The 19075-nt window shown below is 42.6% G+C and overlaps 1 protein-coding gene and 1 long non-coding RNA gene across 2 annotated transcripts in view; one reads left to right on the top strand and one right to left on the bottom strand.

Moving 5' to 3' along the window:
• Nucleotides 1–2533: 2533 nt before the first annotated feature.
• The window catches only part of LOC123518265, a 44917-nt gene continuing 28375 nt past the window's right edge, over nt 2534–19075 (bottom strand). The window contains exons 4-9 of the mRNA XM_045278992.1: nt 18379–18583; nt 8612–8863; nt 7746–8493; nt 7304–7546; nt 6908–7129; nt 2534–6789 (exon numbers count right to left, since the gene is read on the bottom strand). Coding sequence (XP_045134927.1) covers nt 6553–6789; nt 6908–7129; nt 7304–7546; nt 7746–8493; nt 8612–8863; nt 18379–18583 — 1907 coding nt within the window. The 3' untranslated portion in view covers nt 2534–6552. The remainder of the gene's footprint in view (nt 6790–6907; nt 7130–7303; nt 7547–7745; nt 8494–8611; nt 8864–18378; nt 18584–19075) is intronic.
• LOC123518266 overlaps nt 9902–19075 on the top strand; it is a 91219-nt gene continuing 82045 nt past the window's right edge. The window contains exon 1 of the long non-coding RNA XR_006678737.1: nt 9902–9992. This is a non-coding gene — a long non-coding RNA (uncharacterized LOC123518266). The remainder of the gene's footprint in view (nt 9993–19075) is intronic.

Here is a 19075-nt window from a genome sequence, read left to right as displayed (position 1 = left end):
TTGTGTATTCTTAAATGGAGAAATGGCACTCCCTTCTTTAATGTCCTAATGTAACTCATGTTTTGGCATTCATACCTTTATTGTAACCTGCATATTTTTTACTTACAATTTATATTTTCTTTATTGTCATTAAGATTCAACACACAATAAACATCACCTGCCATACCCGCAGGGGTCTGGTCACCCGCCGTGCCGCTAGTTTCCTGTGGGTTGTGAAGGTAATTCTCGTTACAATTGCATTACGTCACTGCCACAAACAGCTCACCTCCTGCGGCTAGAGAAGTCAGTATTCTGGTACAGGAGCCACGCGTGAAAATATGCGTTTTAATCCCGTCCGGTTCACGTGTGCTCGTACATATGTATCATGGGTCATTTCTTTGATGGATACGAATACAAGTAGAATGTTTTGGTCCCTCCATACGTTTTGACCGCAATGTTGTGAGTGGAGCCATCTATTCTAACTGTGCATACGGAACATTCAGGTAGCGTATTTTATCATCTGTATGTGACGGGCCCCCTGAATGCCACTGTGATGGGCCGCGTCCCCCAACACCATAAGGGAAATGTACTGAGTGACGAAGTGGCTGTCATAGAAGTCCATTCGTCGCGCCTCCTTCCGCCGGAACTTTTGTTGGCCATGCATCTAAGTCCTAACCACATGTTTCTTTTCTATTTTTCCTTTTTATCGCTCTATTTTCCTTTTGTGACTGGTCTCACTTCATTGACATAGGTAGACCGGCGTGTGTGAAGTATTATTCCTATTTTTTTCTTACGTTCCTTATTTATTTATTTATCTATTCATTTATTTTATTTATTTATTTTTTTTACTCTATTGGCCCCCCTCCTTCCCCTCTGCCTTGTAACTGGTCTCACTTCATGGAGTTAATAGGCGGTCATTGTCAGCGTGTATGAAGTATGATTCCAAAGGCAGCGTGCATTTTCCTTTCCTACTTACCTGATGCTTTTTTTCTTCCTTTTATTTCGCTTTCTTTTCTCCGCCTTGTCACACTTTATAGAGTTAAGTGGGCGGATAGTGTCGGCGTGTGTGAAATATGATTCCAAAGGTAGCGTGTAGTTTCCTTACCGTAGTGTCGAATGTCGAGGGTCACGCAACTAAAGTGAGGCGCACGTGTCTCGCGTTTGTCTTCATTGTCTTACTTGTCATCTTGGGAATGGGGTGCTAGTTTTGAAATATTTTACTTGATTTCTTTTTCTATAGCTTTTTCTTTTTATTTACCTGTTTATTAATACTCTTCAGGTATCGAGCAGCTTCTAAACGGGGATCTACAACAGTGTAACTCATTCTGCTCGACCAGTGTCCTTGGTTGTGTTGTTATGAGTATACGCTTGTCGGTATATGAGATTTCTTAGACACTAAATCCTGGTTAAGATGAAGTAGGTTTATCTAGGACCTACATTATCCTGTTTCCACTGATCCAGCTGGTATGTTGAGTGCAATCAGTGTAAATCAACATATATTCCTGGCGTGTAATAAAGCATCCTGGTGTGTCTAGCTAGCCTGCTGACGCCAATAGGCAGGGACAGGTAGAGTTGCTAACCCATCCTCCCTGTCATCATTTTTCTTTGTATCTAGTTTATATTTTATGAGGATTTATATTTATTGGACATCTTCAATCATATTAATTCTAACGAGTGGTGTTGAAGTGGGAAGTTCTAATAGGTAGGGACACGCTGATCAGTATAAGACGTAGTGGTGGTGGTGGTGGCGATGTCTGGTAAGGGACGTGGCGGTAGAGAATGTCTCCCTGCTTCGCCTTCACATCATGGACAGCCCATTCCTCTGAAACCGTTTATTCACTTTCTCTACGACTATTTTCAAAGGTCACATAGATGCTCTGCAGGAGATGATCTGCAGGATTCATAGAGTGTTTCTTCTTTTGATTAGTAAAAAGATCTTATTACTATTATCACTTCAACCGTAGAAAAGCATCCTTTTGAAAAGCCATGTAACTAACTAGATACGTTTGAAAGTGAGGGATAAAAGTGTTTCTGAATAATATAGCACTAAGCATTGCCATCTTTCTGTCTTGTTCGCTGTCAACACTACCAAGCTGTCATTCTGTTATTCAAAATATCTTTCTATTATCAGATCTTAGCATGAAATTCCGTACATAATTCAATACGGTTATTAAGTCAATGTCTCCATACCCCACAGGAACTCACTCTCGTGCTACGTTGCAGGGATCTCAAGAACACATCAGTAATCTTATCAGCTATTAGAGACAATAACAGTGTTTTTGATACTGAGTGGCAGGTGACCGTAATAAATGGCAAGATGAGATATCTTAGTAACTCAAAACGTATAGCAGGACTGACTATGCTTAATGATGGTGGTGACGGTAATGGTCAGCATGAAGGTGTAAAGTGAGTCCCTTGTGGTAAAATACTACAGGCTATAAGTATATCAGATTTCAAATCTTTATCCTAAGAAGGAATAATCTTTTACGAAATTTTCATGGAGAAATCTTGGCAGATGGAATGTATATACAAGTTGTGAATAAAACGACAAACAGTAAAAGCTTTCAAGTTATATTTGTGTACTTTGGTACAAACAAAAACATAAACAAAAACAATTCTTAATTCTAAGTCTCCATTGCCGAACCACCACAGTCTCCTCGGCCATGATCACCGCCTCCTGCACAGCCGCCACGACCCATTTTTAGTTATGTTAACAACGAAAGTCAATCGGTACATGAGGTGCAGACTTTGGTCGGGCTAGGAGGAGGCGAGGTAAGGCCAGGGAGGGAGGCTGGCTGGCATAACGGAGTAGTAATAATGCCTCAAGTACAAGAGTAACAACCTGGATAATGATGCAGATCAAGACATTCTTAGAAGCCTCACAGACCGGCACAGACACAGACGCGCACACCCACACACACGTACACGTGCTCACACCCACTGGACCACATCTACATACGTGGCTCCGTTGTGCAGAGAGACACTCGCTCACGATCATGAACGTAAAAGACCAGGCTGGTAAATACATACACGTGCATACTCACATGTGCATACACGCGAGCGCTCACACACACTTGCACACACACACACACACACACACACACACACACACACACACACACACACACACACACACACACACACACACACACACACACACACACACACACACACTTAGGCACACACAAATAATATAAACAGTGGATGTCAAAAACTTCTTGGCAACGTATTGTTTGGATAATCTTGATCCACACAATCTGGTGAGATAAAATAATTTTCCTCTACTTTAATTTCAGGAACTTTAAGCTTAAAAGAAGTGATGAATAAGTATAATCTTAACACGAGACCAAATTATATTACTACACTTATTCTTTGCTTTTATTATGGGTGGGATGTGAAAATAAATTAATCAATAAATTAGCAATAAATTATTGAATAAATAAAACAACAAGTAACAATTTGTAGCACGCACACGTATGAGTAAAAAAAAAAAAAAAAGCTATCCTAGTCACTGACGAATATAGTGTCTGATATATAAAGTGTTCCTTAGCGTCTAGACTCTAGAGCTAAAAAAAAAATGTATCTGAGTCTCCTTTCCTCACTCGCTTTTCTCTAATCAAAAATTCAGTAAAAAAGCGACTATATTTTCTTACATAAAAAGAAAAAAGAATTTACGACCACTACGCACAACAGCTCAGATCTTTCCGAGGAACACCCAGCAACCGAGAGAGAGAGAGAGAGAGAGAGAGAGAGAGAGAGAGAGAGAGAGAGAGAGAGAGAGAGAGAGAGAGAGAGAGAGAGAGAGAGAGAGAGAGAGAGAGAGAGAGAGAGAGAGAGAGAGAGAGAGAGAGAGAGAGAGAGAGAGAGAGAGAGAGATTTATGTTTGAGTTGTTGAAAAAAGGAGGAAAATAATTACCGCCTGTTAATTTGGGTCTTTATCATTATCATCAACGTTCTTGTTATTAGAATTTGTCTTACTGGAAATTTCTTGTCATATATTTCTGCTGGTAGGAAAGTGTACAAAGCCAGAATAATAAATCAGTGCACGTTATTTTCCTTGATTCCAGCGCGAAAATAAAAAGAAGCCAGGTTAATTATCAATATTCACAGGTGTCATGTAACAGTTTGTGCTGATGAAAGGTGATGCGCTAGGTATTAGTAAAGCAGTAACTCTAATCTATGCGTAAAATCTATAATTAGTAAAGCATTCTATTGGGTTAGTAAAGCATGCAGGTGCTTGTATGGTGTGACTTCAACTAGTCAAGCGCGTAGTGTGGGTTAGTAAAGCAATGGCGGTTTTGTTATGCGTACTATTATCTATGAGGCGTTCTACTGTTAGTTATGATGATGATAGTGATGATGATGATGATGGTGATGCGATGATGGTTATAGTACTTCAGTGGATGGCGAGTGGTTGGTTATTTGGTCTTGCATATTGATGAGCGTGAAGGTGAAAGGTGCACTGCTTATGTGAAGTTAATTTTGTTGATATTGTGGGTTTCGTAAGTCAGTGATGGTTGGTCCTTGTTATTGAATGTCGTGCTTTCGTGAGGTGGTTTGCTGTTTGTGAATGCGTGGCTTGTGTTTACTAGTGTATTGTATCATGGCTGGCTTGGGTTGGTTAGTTGTCAGTGCAGTGAAGCAGTTGTCTCATAAAAGAAAAAAATATATAGTGTTCGTGTGCGCTCTATTGCGTTACTATTGTGATTAGAGGTGATTGTGCACTATCTGAAACAAGCATGATTTGTTAGTTAAGCAAGCAGTATCTACACCTAAATGCAAAGGAAAGGCAGAAAGGAAGGTGTCTTCTTTTCAGGGGAATATGGCGTGTCATGTTAGATTCATGAAGCTTATCTATACATGCAGGTTTGAGTATTTTGATTAGTTGGTCAGTCTCTAGATAGCACGAAAAGAAAGCTAGTTAGTATAGCTGCCGCCACTCGCACTCTTCCGTAACCTTTACTAGTAATACTGAAAGTGTTGGATTTATAACATTTTTAACGTTAAAAGGCACTGATGCATCAATTATTTTGGCTATTAGATTGCAATGTGTGTGTGTGTGATTTGCTCATCATGTTAGTCAGGGCAGGTGCGATGTGGTCTGCTGCAGCGAAAAGCACGTCTAAACTACAGAAGCTCTAAGTGGAATCTCTACAGCGTCACAGTGGTGTGTTAGTGAGTAGCGTTGAGCAATTACATTAATGTACAGCAGCGGTCCTTAACCGCTGCTGTGTGTTTGCTTGCGCAGTCTCCGGTAGATTTATTTCTCTGGTCCTCGGCGGTATAGGAAACGTGGTTTCGAGCGGGAAAGTCGATTGATAGGTAGCCGCCTCTCCCTGTTTATTACAGAAGTGGAACGGCTGCTATTTACATACTCTCAATCTCTTTACCCAATGTTTATCTCTCTCTACGTGCTGCAGCTGGGTGTTCAGGTCCCTAAGTAGATCATGGCTGTTTCGGACGGTTGAGTGCTAGGCTGAAGGCGTCATGCCTCGCCCGAAGAGTCGTCCGGGTCTACGCTTTTAGTTTCCCTTTGTCCCAGCACCTATGAAGCGCAGGCGAGCCGGGCGAGAGGAGGAGGGAAGGATCGTTTTCTCTCTTGGGGTCATGTGTGGTCAGACAAAATTTAGAGTATGACCGTAAAATTGTCTTGAAATTTAAATATTAATGCGTTTATAAATTTATACAAATTGAAGACAGTTTGAAGATTTCCCTCAATTTCGCCTTTCCTTGTGTTGTGTATATACAGGTGCTAATCCAACCGCACACCCCGACTAGGCCCCGTCCGCCTCGCCCCGCCCAGGCTCCCCATAAAGGTTCCCAGAAGCACCACCACCACTGCCATGTCCGCCGCACGCCTCGACTTGCGGCATCACATGGACACAATAGTAGAAGAGTCTTGATTAGTGAATATTGCTACAGTCAATGGGATTCACTTGTGTTTTATCGCCGATATGTATTGTTTCTTCTGAAATTATGCTATCCTTTAATGCCACTTTTGAACGGATATGTCAGTCACAGCTGTTGTGCTACAAAATCTTAATTCTATTTTTCTTTCAGGAGAACGTTTCTCTCTACTCTTATAATGCCCACTATAATACTTGACAATGCGCAAGTGAGAAACGTTTGTCGCGTCAAAAATGCCCGAGTATACATTGCACCGTGGTCTCTTGGACACAGCTCTTGGTAATGCCGATTAGTAGCTGCACACAGACAGTCGTCGTTCGGCCGCCATTACTATATGAAGGCTTGCTTAGACGAGCTCTACGGTACGAATTGAAAATTTATCACCCTTTTTTCATTGCCTTAGTTTTATCATGAAATATTAGTGTGTTTAAAGGCCAAAATACTGTAAAATTCTTTCCCTACGTACAGTACTTCGCTACCTTATACGAAATCCATGGGATAGAGAGATTCCTGACTGACGCAGGCAGGTCGTTCTTTCGAAAATGGCGATCTGCTGTCCATTAAAGAAGTTTCTTTTCCACCCATCTCGGCAACTCGTCTCCTAAACGAAACGGTGAGCACAGGAAGCAGGCTTCCTGTAAAGGTGAGAGCGGCACGAGCAGGGAGCTAAATTCTGCGGGGATAACCAGAGTCGTAGAGTTGACGGAGGGATTCGGTTGTGGTAGCGGGACTCAGGGGTTCCTCCAGCTTGCTGCGGCGGCGACGATGCCACACAGCCGTCCACGCCACGATGATTACAAGCTGAGCCACCAGGAACACCGAGCATGCCAGCACGAGACCCACCATGTTGATGCACACACCAGATACGTCCTCTTGCATCACCACCTCTGACCCACCAAGGCTCTGTGAGAGAAACATGAAACATTACTCAGTCTCTCTCTGTCAACAATCAATTAACATGATGCGTTACAGATGAGCAAACGCTCGATGGGTGGGAGTAAGGCACGATAAGACAACTTACCTCGGTGTTGTGACTCTTTTCAAGGTTGTTAGCGGCGCCTTCTCTGCTCTGGACCTGGGATGAGCGGGTGCCAAACTTGTCTGAGATTTTGATGGCTCGCACCACCAGCAACTCCTCGGGAATGCCCACCTCGGGAGTCTCCCTTGTGACTCGTCGACCGCCGGAGTGTACGAAGTTGTGAGCCACGACATCGAATGCTCTCGGGCTGATCTGTTTCACCTCCTGTACAAGAAAACGTGACAGTCCTTTCTCGCAGAGAGATAGATAGCGTGATCCTAAAGCACGTTACTTGTAGAAAAAACAATAATGCTGCATGAACTGACGTATGTCATGTGCGATTATGTTGCCTTTAAACCTCAAAAACTTCTCATACATCTTGTTTATGGTATGTATTACCTCCTGCACAGTGGATGAAGGTGCCTCCCAGTAACTATGTTCAGGGTTTCCAAAATCGATGATGAAGGGCATCGCTTCTCTCTTCTTCCTACCGTAGCTTTCCGCTACCTTCACCTGACCGCCGAAGTCCATCACGTCACACTGCACGGGCTCACAGGTGGGCAGGCAGGGGGACACCATGGCACGGAACTGAACCACGTCGCTTGTCGGGAATTTGAAGGCGTCGAAAGTGGCACCAAGGACCTGGATTTCAAATTTATGTGGTTAAACAAAGTAAAAAAAAAAAAAAAAACGATGAACATGAGCATAATAAATAAAAAAAAGGAAGATAATTTAGGGGTTATAAAATAAATGATAGCATTTTATGGACTCAGCGTTGAACGATGCTTTAGTGTTCTAAGTTAAGCGCATTGCTCGAAAAATGACAAGTTGAGGCACTGACCTTTCCTGTGTTATCGATCTTTTTCAGCGGCCTCATGATGGAAATCTCTGTGGGACAGCCACGATTGTCTAGTAGGGTGATGTTGTTGGTGTTGCTGCCGTCCATGGCCACTAGGTCTCGCACGAAGATTTCATAGGGTGAGTCTCTGTCAACGATGACGAACTGAAGCTCCAGCATGTCACCTACTGAGGCGTCGGTAATCTCGTTCTGGTCCCTGTTGGCAATGCGCATGATCACGTTGGGGGAGTCCACAGTGCTGCCCTGCTCCATGTACGGGGTCTTCTCATCCCCGACGCTGAGTTCCACCAGGTTGCTGACGCTCTTGTTGGACAAGTCATATTTGCAGTGTACGCTGAGGCCCAGGTCAGCGCTAGTCACAATCATGTCGTGGTGCTGAATGATCACGTCGGTGCTGTAGCGTGAGTCATTGTCACGCACCACGTTGCAGTCGATGTCGTTGTAACCCATGGTAAGTTCGAATTCAAGGGAGTTCTCAATGTCGTTCACGCATGTGTTGGGAGAACCCTTGGAGTAAATCTTGCCATTGAAGATCTTTGAGGTCTTGATCCTGGTCACCATGTCCCCGGAGCGGCAGTCAATGGTTACGTTGTAGCATGAGGAAAGTTCGTAGGTGGATGAGCCTGGGATGTCTAGGTAAGGCTCGTCGATGTGAGTGATTGTGGCAGCGGCGTGGTGGGAGAGGCGGCACACCTTGTCTCCAGTGTCACCATAGTCGAAGGAGTGACATCTGTAAAGCAAAGTAGGTAATCATATTTATTTCTAGAAGAAAAGATATTTCATTTTCAATCATTTAACTCTCACACCTGCATCGTTCAGATGCACGATCTCTAAGCTTTGAGCTTTACCTGAAATTGGCGGTGAGGCAGAGACGCTTGCAGTCCTCCAGGTTAGCTACTTCCTGCTCCACTGAGTCCACTGTCTTCAGGATGCGTCCTTCCATCTTCTGGAACTCGCACATCTTCACGGGGTCGTCCATGCAGTTGTTTTCAAGGAAGTCACTGTTTTCTTCACTAATGAAGGCGCCGGTGCCCACTGCGGTGTGTCTGTCCATGTCAGAAGTCTCGCATTTCCCTGTCATGTTGTTGTAGTTGGCGGACCTGAACGTGGGAGAGAAAAAAGTGGTGCGTGGGTTATTATGAAGTGTGTTGAGTTTTTAAGACTGCTGTACTGAATAGTAGATGAGTGTGGAAAGTATTAAACTTAGGAAACGTAATACTGAAGAAATCGCGTTACTTTTCTTTTCTTACGGGATGTATAAGGGGAAGAGAATGCAAGCTTTCTGATGGGTCCGCGTCGTAATGGATACCTTTATTCTAATCTTCATTACAAGTGCTTCACGCGTCCAAGAAACTTACTTCGGAAAAAATTATATTCAATTCATGGGATAAAGCTCTTTCCATAACCGTACGAGCCAAAGGAGGAACAGGGCATTACGTAGAATATACATACTCGAGAACGTAATAGGTACGGCTTGTATGTACATATTGAGGTTTTGCACACACACACACACACACACACACACACACACACACACACACACACACACACACACACACACACACACACACACACACACACACACACACACACACACACACACACACACACACACACACACACACACACACACACACACACACACACACACACACACACACACACTATCTCTCTCTCTCTCTCTCTCTCTCTCTCTCTCTCTCTCTCTCTCTCTCTCTCTCTCTCTCTCTCTCCCTCAAAAATTAATGTCAGCTATTCTCTCTCTCATTTGTCTTCACCCAAAGAGGAAACGTCGGCCGAATATTAACCTCATTATGTAAACAAAGGCGCTCTTTTGTTCAACATTTTTTCACCTGTTTGTTCCTCGCTTTTTGAGTTCCTAGAGGGTAATCACCTCAGTCTTTACCACCACTACCACTACCATCACAACCCCGGTAATATTTCTCCAAGGCATTATATCTCCCACCACCTTTCACTCCCACTATCTCTCTATACCTCCCTCATCCTTTCCTTCTTTCACGCTTCCTGTCACTTATTTCGTCCTCTACACGAAACTAAAGAGAGAATCACAAGACAGTTACTCAGCAAATATGTATTTTATTTTTTTTTTCCGCATTTCTAAAGTATTTATCATTTTCAGGACCTGTGTGAGAGTTTACACCTTCACAACTACCCGCAGCTGATGCAAAACTGTGTCAGGATATCAGAGGAATGGCGCAAGCAAATAAAGTAAGTTTGAATATTGGTAATGATCTGGATAGTGAGTCGTGTGTGTAGTGGGTGAATGAGGTTACAATATAAATGTTTTAAATGTGTGGTGTAGTGAAAAAAGTGGCTGAAGAGGGAGAAGTGATAAAGATGTGAAGTGGATGGTAATATCTTGGCGTGAGTGATGTAATGTGGAAGTAGATGCAAAGAGATTAGCATAGCAAATATGTAGTGCAGAGGGTGATGGAGATTATTGTAGAAGCATTAAGGATGTGGATATGGCGTGAGTGATTTATTCAGGAAGTGGATGCTGAGAGGAGAGGTACGGATGTGAAATTTGTGGTGTGATGTGAAAGCAGAAGAGTGAGCATGTCATGTACTGTATGAAGGAGGTCAGTGCGCTGTATAAAAGGAATTGTAAAGCTTAACCAAACACGAGGCAAGATTTGGGTTCGTATTTAGGAAATGTAGGATAATTAAGGACCTAAATGGCTTTAGATGTGATTAAACTATGTAACAAAGAACCGTAGGTCGAAAGTATCTTTGACTCGTTTTACCAAAACCGCTCATACTCAGAAGAGCCTTGTCGGATCGTGAAAAAAGGTACTATTATGGTAACTTGATTTGTATGGACTGCTCTTTGGAAACTGTAATTGCAACTGGAAACGCTCACTTATTAAATGCTTCGCTGCATTAACATTTTTCGCTTCTCCTACTCTCCTTAACTCTCTTTCCCTCTCCTACATATCTTTCCCTTCCCTTCCTTTCCTTTACCTCCTATTATTTAGGAAGCATGGTATTATTTACCCTTTAATGTTGCTGTCTCTTCCTCACTCTCCTTTGCACCTCAACACCCTTGTTCACACTACCGGAAGCATATATATTCCTAAAGACTCCACTTATATCTTCCTCACTCTCTCATTTCCTTCTGAACACGCATTTTCCCTTCCCCTCTTACTTTACCTATACTCCCGGAAGCTTTTACCATTCAAGGCAGCGCTTATCTCAGTGAGCAGCATTTGCCCACCACAGAAGAGTGTGACTGAGTACCTCCGCTCTGTAATTGCACGCTCAACACGTTACTCATATTAATCCGCACTGTAAAGACCCAGACATGCATATCAAATACTCATTAGACAAACACACACGTCGGGCAGGAGATAAATGGATCCAATCAGCCACGACGCAAAAGTCTCACAACCTCTGACCTCGTTTTCTTAGTGGTAGAAAGATTAACGCAGAAAGCGAATGGGAAACTCTTGTATTCTGTCCACATCCAGGCCGTGAAGGGTCGTGTTGGGTCGAAGGCTTGCAGGTACCTAATGCGTGCCTCTTTATGGGGAATGGGGGAAAAAAAATGATTGCCTAGAAACAGAACGGATTGGTAAACTGTTGAAGAAGAGAAGGAATGTAGGAAGCGAATTAAAGGAGAAAGAAAGGGATTTGAATAGATAAACGAAAGAAAAAAGACAAAAAGAATAACGTCTATAACAATAGCAAAATGGTAACGATAGCGATAAAGTATAAGGAGTTGAAATAGGGTTAAGGCAGAAAGGGAAGAGGAGAGTAACAGAGCACTTTCAACACTCATGTCTGTCGATTGGAAGGAAGACTGGAGTGGATTCCTGCGCGTGTTTGAAGGGTGACAGATGCGCGCAACACGAGCGTGAAGCAAAGAACGTGACTGCAGGCAAGAGATGGAGACGAGTTACGGGCTGGGCGGCAGGCGGCGGGAGTACTGCAGCGGAGAATGTACTACGCGTGATACAGTGAAAAAAAAAGAAAAAGAAAAAGTGATACTGATACACATCCACAAATCAATTTTATATCACTGCATGGAATCAAAATAATAATCAAAGCGAAAGACTGAGTGTGAATGAGTCGAAAAAGAACAGGTGTTTTAATGTTGGTTAGAATGCATGGCAGGTGTAAGCCCGCAAGGTGAACGTTATTTAGCATTGCAGTGGAGGAGAGAAGGAAGGGGAAGGAAAGGCAGGTGGGAGAGAGAGAGAGAGAGAGAGAGAGAGAGAGAGAGAGAGAGAGAGAGGGGACGAGGCAGGTGGGTGAGAGAGAGATAGAGGGGGGGGAGGGAAAGGCAAGCGGTATATCGTTGCGAGAACCAAGGAAGGAGTAGAGGATTGGAAGGCCGTGTTGTGTTATGAGTTTGATGATGCAGCGAGGTGAGGAATCTGGCTTTGTGATTTATCTGCAATGACGGTCTGTATCTTTTGAAATTGGGTACTTTATGTTGATCTGTCCTTCTGTCTGTTTTGTCTCTTCCTCCCACACCTCCCTTTCCTCCCTTCCCTCTCTCCGTCTTGCCCTCTATTCTTTATCACCAACAAGAAAACAAATTAATACTAAACTCAAGTATCTATAATGCAACTGAAACTTAGCCCTTTATTTGAGGCTATTGCTTATGAAGTCACATCAACACTAACACCAACAACAAAACAACAAACTAATGCTAAACTCAAGTATCAATAATGCAGCAAAAACTTTCCCTGGGCTCCGTCGTTTACCGTTCCATATTGGTATGTTTCCTTTACCGTGTCACCTCCCTAGAGCTGCTAGAGCGAGTAGCGGTGAGGGGCGAGACGTGTTTCCTCTGTTGGGGCTGGCAGTGGCGGGCGCGTCGCGGATCCCCAGCCAAACGAGGCCTCAAGGAACAGACGGGGTTAGATGTGTATCATTGTCACGTAATGGTCGTTCAGGTCTTCTATTACGTTTCTTTTGATTGTGTTGTCATTTTATTCTGCTCCTTCCCACCCCGCTCTTTTATCTTTTCCGTCCTATTCTTTCTCTTCCTCCTAATGTTTGATAAGCGGAAATCAAAACTTCCCTCACCCAATATTTCAGTTACGGTAACTTATTTTGTTTATACTTTTTCTTCATTATTGAACAGCAAGAGAATTAAAAGGGTTTGTTCTTGTTTACTTTCCTTGGTATTCTTTCCACCACACCCTCTCTCCTCCTCCTCTTCTTCTTCCTCTTCCTCCTTCTCTTCCTCTTCTAAGCAGCTGTGTAATTTTCCTCCCCCCACCGCGTCTAGCGAAGCAGTAATATCAGTGATCGAAGGGGAAGGTGAACTGAATTGTCTGTCTACCTCTTGTATGGGAAAGTATCACTCTTATACTAGTTGGTACGGGGTACGGTGCATTTCTATGAGTGCGCTGAGAAAATGAAGACAGAAGGTTAGAAAAAAAAAAAAAACTTACAGGAGGAAAAGAGAGCTAGAAAATAAGACAAGAGAGGCTGAAAGAAGAAAATACACACGAAGGAAAAAAGAGTAGAGGATGAGAGGAATAAGAAAAAAGCAGAGGGAAGAACAATAGGAAGAGAGTATGAGAGGAGGGAAAGGAAAGAGCAAGAAATATAATGAACAAAGAATAGAAAAATGTGAATTATGAAAAGATAGGATGAGAAGGGGGAAAAACACGAAAGCAATGGGAACAGAGAATCAAAGTGGAAAAAAGAACATGTGGGGGAAAGAGAATAAGAAAAAAAACGATGATAAAGAACAACCAGGAAACATGAAAGAGAAAATTAAGAAAAGAAAACAAAATAAACAGCATGACTGCAAAGGAACAAGGAAAACAATTGAGAGAAAGAACAAGGAAACAAAAAGTAGAAAAAAAAATCGGAAAAATGGCATGATTTAAAAGGAATAAGGAAGAAAAAAGATCAGAGAGAAAGACAAAGAGGAATGAGCATGAAAAAAAACTAGGAAAAAAATAAGAGACAAGGCATGACTGACCCCACCATAGTGTTGTCGACCCGTTTGCTCCTCGCTAAAGCCTCGACACTCCGTTAGACGACTCGGGCCAGGCTTTTAGGGGTTCACTTCCGTTGGCCGCTAGAGGGCGAAGTCGGATGGAGGGAGGGAGGAGAGGGAGAACGGGAAGGGTACGGAGGCAAATAGAGAGGGAGGTGGGAGGGAGAGACTACGGAGGCAAATAAAGAGAGAGAGGAGGGAGAGGGAGGCATAGAGAGGAGGGTGAAACAAGGGGAGGAAGGGAGGAGTGGAAAGGGCGTTCAGGGTCCTTGAGTTTGTGTGGGAGGGACGGAAAGGAAGGGCGTTGGTAAGGTCGGTGGGTCACTTCTCGTTGGTCACCAGGTCAGGAGAACCGTTTCACACGTGACCCTGACGCTGAGGACGCTATGGCGATAAAGGAAGGTTAGGAATACGAGAGTAAGGCTAAAAATGCTAGATAAGAATGTAGCAGTGTAAGTAACTGTGATGTTCATATTTGGAAACGCCGCGACGATAAAGAAAGAGAAAGAACATGAGAGTGAATAGGTTAGAATGTTAAATAAGAGTGTGGGAGTGTATGTAAACTAGCTGGTGATGCTTGGAGACGCTACGAAGATGAAGAAAAGGAAAGAATAAAAGAATAAAGCTGTAAGAATGTTATACAAGAATACAAGAATACGTAAACTAGGTACTGGTGACTGGAGACCCTAAAACAGTAAAGTCATGAATAAACTTGAATTTTAGAGAACAATATAAGTGTAAACATGAAGATGCTCGTGAGGTATAAAGCCATTATGTTCATTGTTTATTGGACAACGTTAGTGGAGGAATTCAGGTGCAGAAATAGTAAGGAAGGATGAACATTTACACAGTATCGATATTCCTCAGCCTCTTGTGTATTTTACAAGGAAATTACCTTTAGTGTTTTAATGAGTGATCTCTAAAAAATACGTCCCTCGAACATTCTCTTCAGAAGAATGTTGACTACTGATCTTGAAGTGACTTATTGCTGTCCTCGTTATCTGCCCTACATCTACTTCTAAGCTCCAGTGAAATGAAGTCCCTTATGTTACTCGCGTTTCTATCTGACAATTCTTATACAAAGCATTAATTTATTTTGTTATGTGAAAAAAGGAAGGAAGAAGAACAATGGATAAGTGAAAAGAATATTAAAAGATGAGAAGAAGAATAAGGAGGAGGTTGACGTGGAGGAGGAAACAGTAAAGTAGCCCCCTCTTTTGTTAAGGAAATTATGCTTGTATATAATCTCGGTTATTCTATAAAGAACTTGCTTCTATAATGACTAAACGCAAAATATTTTCACAGCTCCTATCAAATTTGCTCCCCTATTTTTTTTTTTTTTGTCTCTCATATCTCCCTTTGTATTTTTTCTTCAGTATTATTTCCTTACTTTCATACTTTAGCCTTTAAATAATTGTCTTTCTCAGTCCTGCCTTTTTTTTTATCCACTTCCAGCTTTCTTTTTAAATACTCTCTCTCTCTCTCTCTCTCTCTCTCTCTCTCTCTCTCTCTCTCTCTCTCTCTCTCTCTCTCTCTCTCTCTCTCTCTCTCTCTCTCTCTCTCTCTCTCTCTCTCTCTCTCTCTCTCTCTCTCTCTCTCTCTCTCTCTCTCTCTCTCTCTCTCTGTGACTTTATCAGATCTTCCTCACGTTTTTCCTCCTTAGTCCATTGTTTTGTTTACCGTTTTCATCCTTTCCTATGTTTTTATTCATGTTTCTTTCGCATCCTCTCCGTGTTTATGTACTTATTAGTCTTTCTCAGTCTACCTTCATGTTATCTATTCACGTGTGTGTGTGTGTGTGTGTGTGTGTGTGTGTGTGTGTGTGTGTGTGTGTGTGTGTGTGTGTGTGTGTGTGTGTGTGTGTGTGTGTGTGTGTGTGTGTGTGTGTGTGTGTGTGTGTGTGTGTGTGTGTGCCGCGCGCGTGTGTGCCTGTGACATGTATGAGGAAAGAAGCATTAAACGTGTGGTGCTTTTCCCGTTATTCGTCTTCCTTGACCCATTGACCAAGAGGAAACAATAAATTATGAGAGAGAGAGAGAGAGAGAGAGAGAGAGAGAGAGAGAGAGAGAGAGAGCTCATTATAACAGAATTGAGGGTCAAGTTTGTACCATTTACACGGAGTCTAGAGCACACACAGTATTATAAGGACGATCTCTATAGCATTCTCAGTGAGGGAGGTGAGGAGAGCAGGATGTGTCATGTCAAAGATAGCAAATGACAGTCCCGAACCTGCTCCCCATCCTTTGATTACTGCCAGTGCCTTTCATGATAGATTTTTTTATTATTATTATTTTTTTCTGTTTTTTTCGTCCTCTCGTCCTGTCTTTGAGTTGAAAAATGTTGATGTGGAAAATTGAAGATCATTGAACGAGGCATGAAATGATGGTAGTGGTGGTGTGTGTGTGTGTGTGTGTGTGTGTGTGTGTGTGTGTGTGTGTGTGTGTGTGTGTGTGTGTGTGTGTTTCTGTCCGTAATTGTGTCTATCTCTCTCTCTCTCTCTCTCTCTCTCTCTCTCTCTCTCTCTCTCTCTCTCTCTCTCTCTCTCTCTCTCTCTCTCTCTCTCTCTCTCTCTCTCTCTCTCTCTCTCTCTCTCTCTCTCTCTCTCTCTCTCTCTCTCTCTCTCTCTCTCTCTCTCTCTCTCTCTCTCTCTCTCTCTCTCTCTCTCTCTCTCTCTCTCTCTCTCTCTCTCTCTCTCTCCTCTCTCTCCTCACTCTCTCTCTCCTGCTCTCCACTGTCACACACACACACACACACACACACACACACACACACACACACACACACACACACACACACACGTTAACCTTCCCTCCCTCCTCTCATCATCTTTCTCTCTTTCCGCCCTCCCTAAATACATACAGATTCACCTGTTTCCCTCAGGCTCACCTCTCCTCCTCCCCCTCCTCTTCCTCTTCCTCCTTCTGCCTACACACACCTGTCTGTCTTCCGCACTTATGTTTTCTCGTGAGCAATTTAGCAATCTATTATCCATCTTCTCGTATGCATTTCCCCTTGTAGAATTTGTTCCTTTGTTTCTTTTTGCCCCTTTTAACCGTTTTAGCCAGTTAAGCACACACACACACATACACACACACACACACACACACACACACACACACACACACACACACACACACACACACACACACACACACACACACACACACACACACACACACACACACACACACACACACACACACACACACACACACACACACACACACACACACACACACACACACACACACGGTTTGGATATTCTCCGGTGTGTTGACAGATGCAAGGGAGTCTGGCGTGCAGGTGAGAGGGGGCATGTCTTAGGTAGTACCATTTCAACTGACGTACTTTTTTTGCCTCTCCGCCAAGACACATTGACGCACGCACGCCGCCTAACTGGCCAGCAGGAAGCACGAGGCAACGTGCTGAGGCCGCGCGTCACTGGAGCACCGATGAAAAACAAATAATCTGATGCCTGGCGTGTGTCTGTGTTTGCATTTATTCTCGCTCTTGTCGTTATAATTGTTATAATTTTGTTCATCATTCTAATACTTGCAAAGTTTTCTATTTATTCTTACTCTTTTATCAGTCAATATGATTTTTTTTTCAGTTTGTTATTGTAAATAGTAAAAAGGTTTGTTATTTAATTAGGCAATTGAATCCGCGTCATTTAAAGAAATTTGCCGAGGAAATACTTGAGATCCTTTCTTTTGGTTCCAGTTTCGTGTTTTCAAATTATATACTATATGATATACTGTTTTCACCCCAACATCGCCACTCCAGCATTAGAATTGTCAATGTATTTATCTCAAATTGAAACCTCCTACGTGTCACTTCAGCCGATCAGCGTGCTGGTGTTTACTTGGAGGGCGAGGGTAGGGTGGTATGTTTGAGGGACTGCTGTATTGACCATAGTCGACAGCGGTACGAAGAAAAAAACGGCATTGGCGAAGAGGGTCATGGAGGAGATATAGATGGTATGTTGTTACTTCTCAGTGAAGCGATGCGACGAGCAGGTGAATGATTAGCGAAGTTTCTCAATTAATTCACTTGATAAGGACGGAGAAGTTATGTTATGGAGGGAAATCTTTGAATAAGAGGGATGGATCGCGTATTCGATATAGAATGATATTTGTACATGATTTTGAATGAAACTGATAACATCACAAACGCTGCCTTACACACCACGATATACAATTTTTAAAGTACGTTCTTTTCGATAATCATTAAATTTGAAAACTATTTGTCCTCGGTTTCAAAGTCAGAAAGAAAATTATTTAATGAACGAACATCCAAGTGATGTATTTAACCCCTTCAGTACCAAGATACGTTTTAATATTCATTCTGCCTACTACTTGGTGATTTTACACAGCTTCACAAACTTACGTGGGGATTAAAATAGTGAAGGTTCTGGCCATTAATCTTCTGTCTTCCATAAATCCTTCCTAATGTGAATAAAATCGTCTAATCATACCCAAAACTCAAGGTAAAGATGTTACTAACTGAGATATTTACTGATGTGATAACGTAAGTGCCCAGATACAAAGTACATTCCTGAATTAGCATGGTTCTATAGCGTGGTTGTTTACATAGTGAATTACCGCAAACCATATTAGCACCTGCGTTACTAACCTGCAGGGGAACTCCGTCTCGGACAGACAGACGACTTGACACTCCTGGCGGCTGTTGACCATGGAAGTCTTCCTGGCGAGGCCGGAGAGTGCGAAGCCTATGACCCTCTCGAAGCTCCAGGCACGGTCGCAGGGAGGGGCGTTGTACAAACAGTTTTTCTGGACGTATAGCGTGAACACCGGGAACTGGGAGACCGTTAGCGAGCCTGGGGACAGAAGGAAGGCACCTGCTTAGTCTTGCTCAATGGGTCAGCAGGCACAGGGACCTCATAGTTTCTTAGTACTTGTAAATACAGAAGAGTAGAATGAAAACCTGTTTATATCAATAGTCATTAAAGAAAATAAAGATTATTACTCTCTTTTTTATCTATGAAAATATAGACAGTTTTTCTGATAATGCATTTCATTGATTCATTATTCATGCAAACTGGAAAAGACTTGCAAAACAAAAACGACATGCATTTCGTTATATAAGGATGTAGTGGGTTACTTATTGGATTTCATATACTTATAAATGAATGAAGCTTTTGGGATACTTACACATCAACCATGAAAGCAATACAGTTAATTTTCAGTCATTAGAATTTCACATAAGTAAGGATGCGACCGTAGACTGTCATAAATTTCAGAAACTTTAATTAAGGAAAAACTTTAATATTTTTCTATTAGTTTTCTTCACCACCGGACTAGATTGTTTC

Source organism: Portunus trituberculatus, chromosome 43 (assembly GCF_017591435.1).
Source record: "Portunus trituberculatus isolate SZX2019 chromosome 43, ASM1759143v1, whole genome shotgun sequence".
NCBI classification, from domain to species: Eukaryota; Metazoa; Arthropoda; class Malacostraca; order Decapoda; family Portunidae; genus Portunus; species Portunus trituberculatus.
The sequence above is the reverse complement of the archived record's forward strand: the minus strand, read 5'-3'. Positions and strand labels throughout refer to the sequence as shown.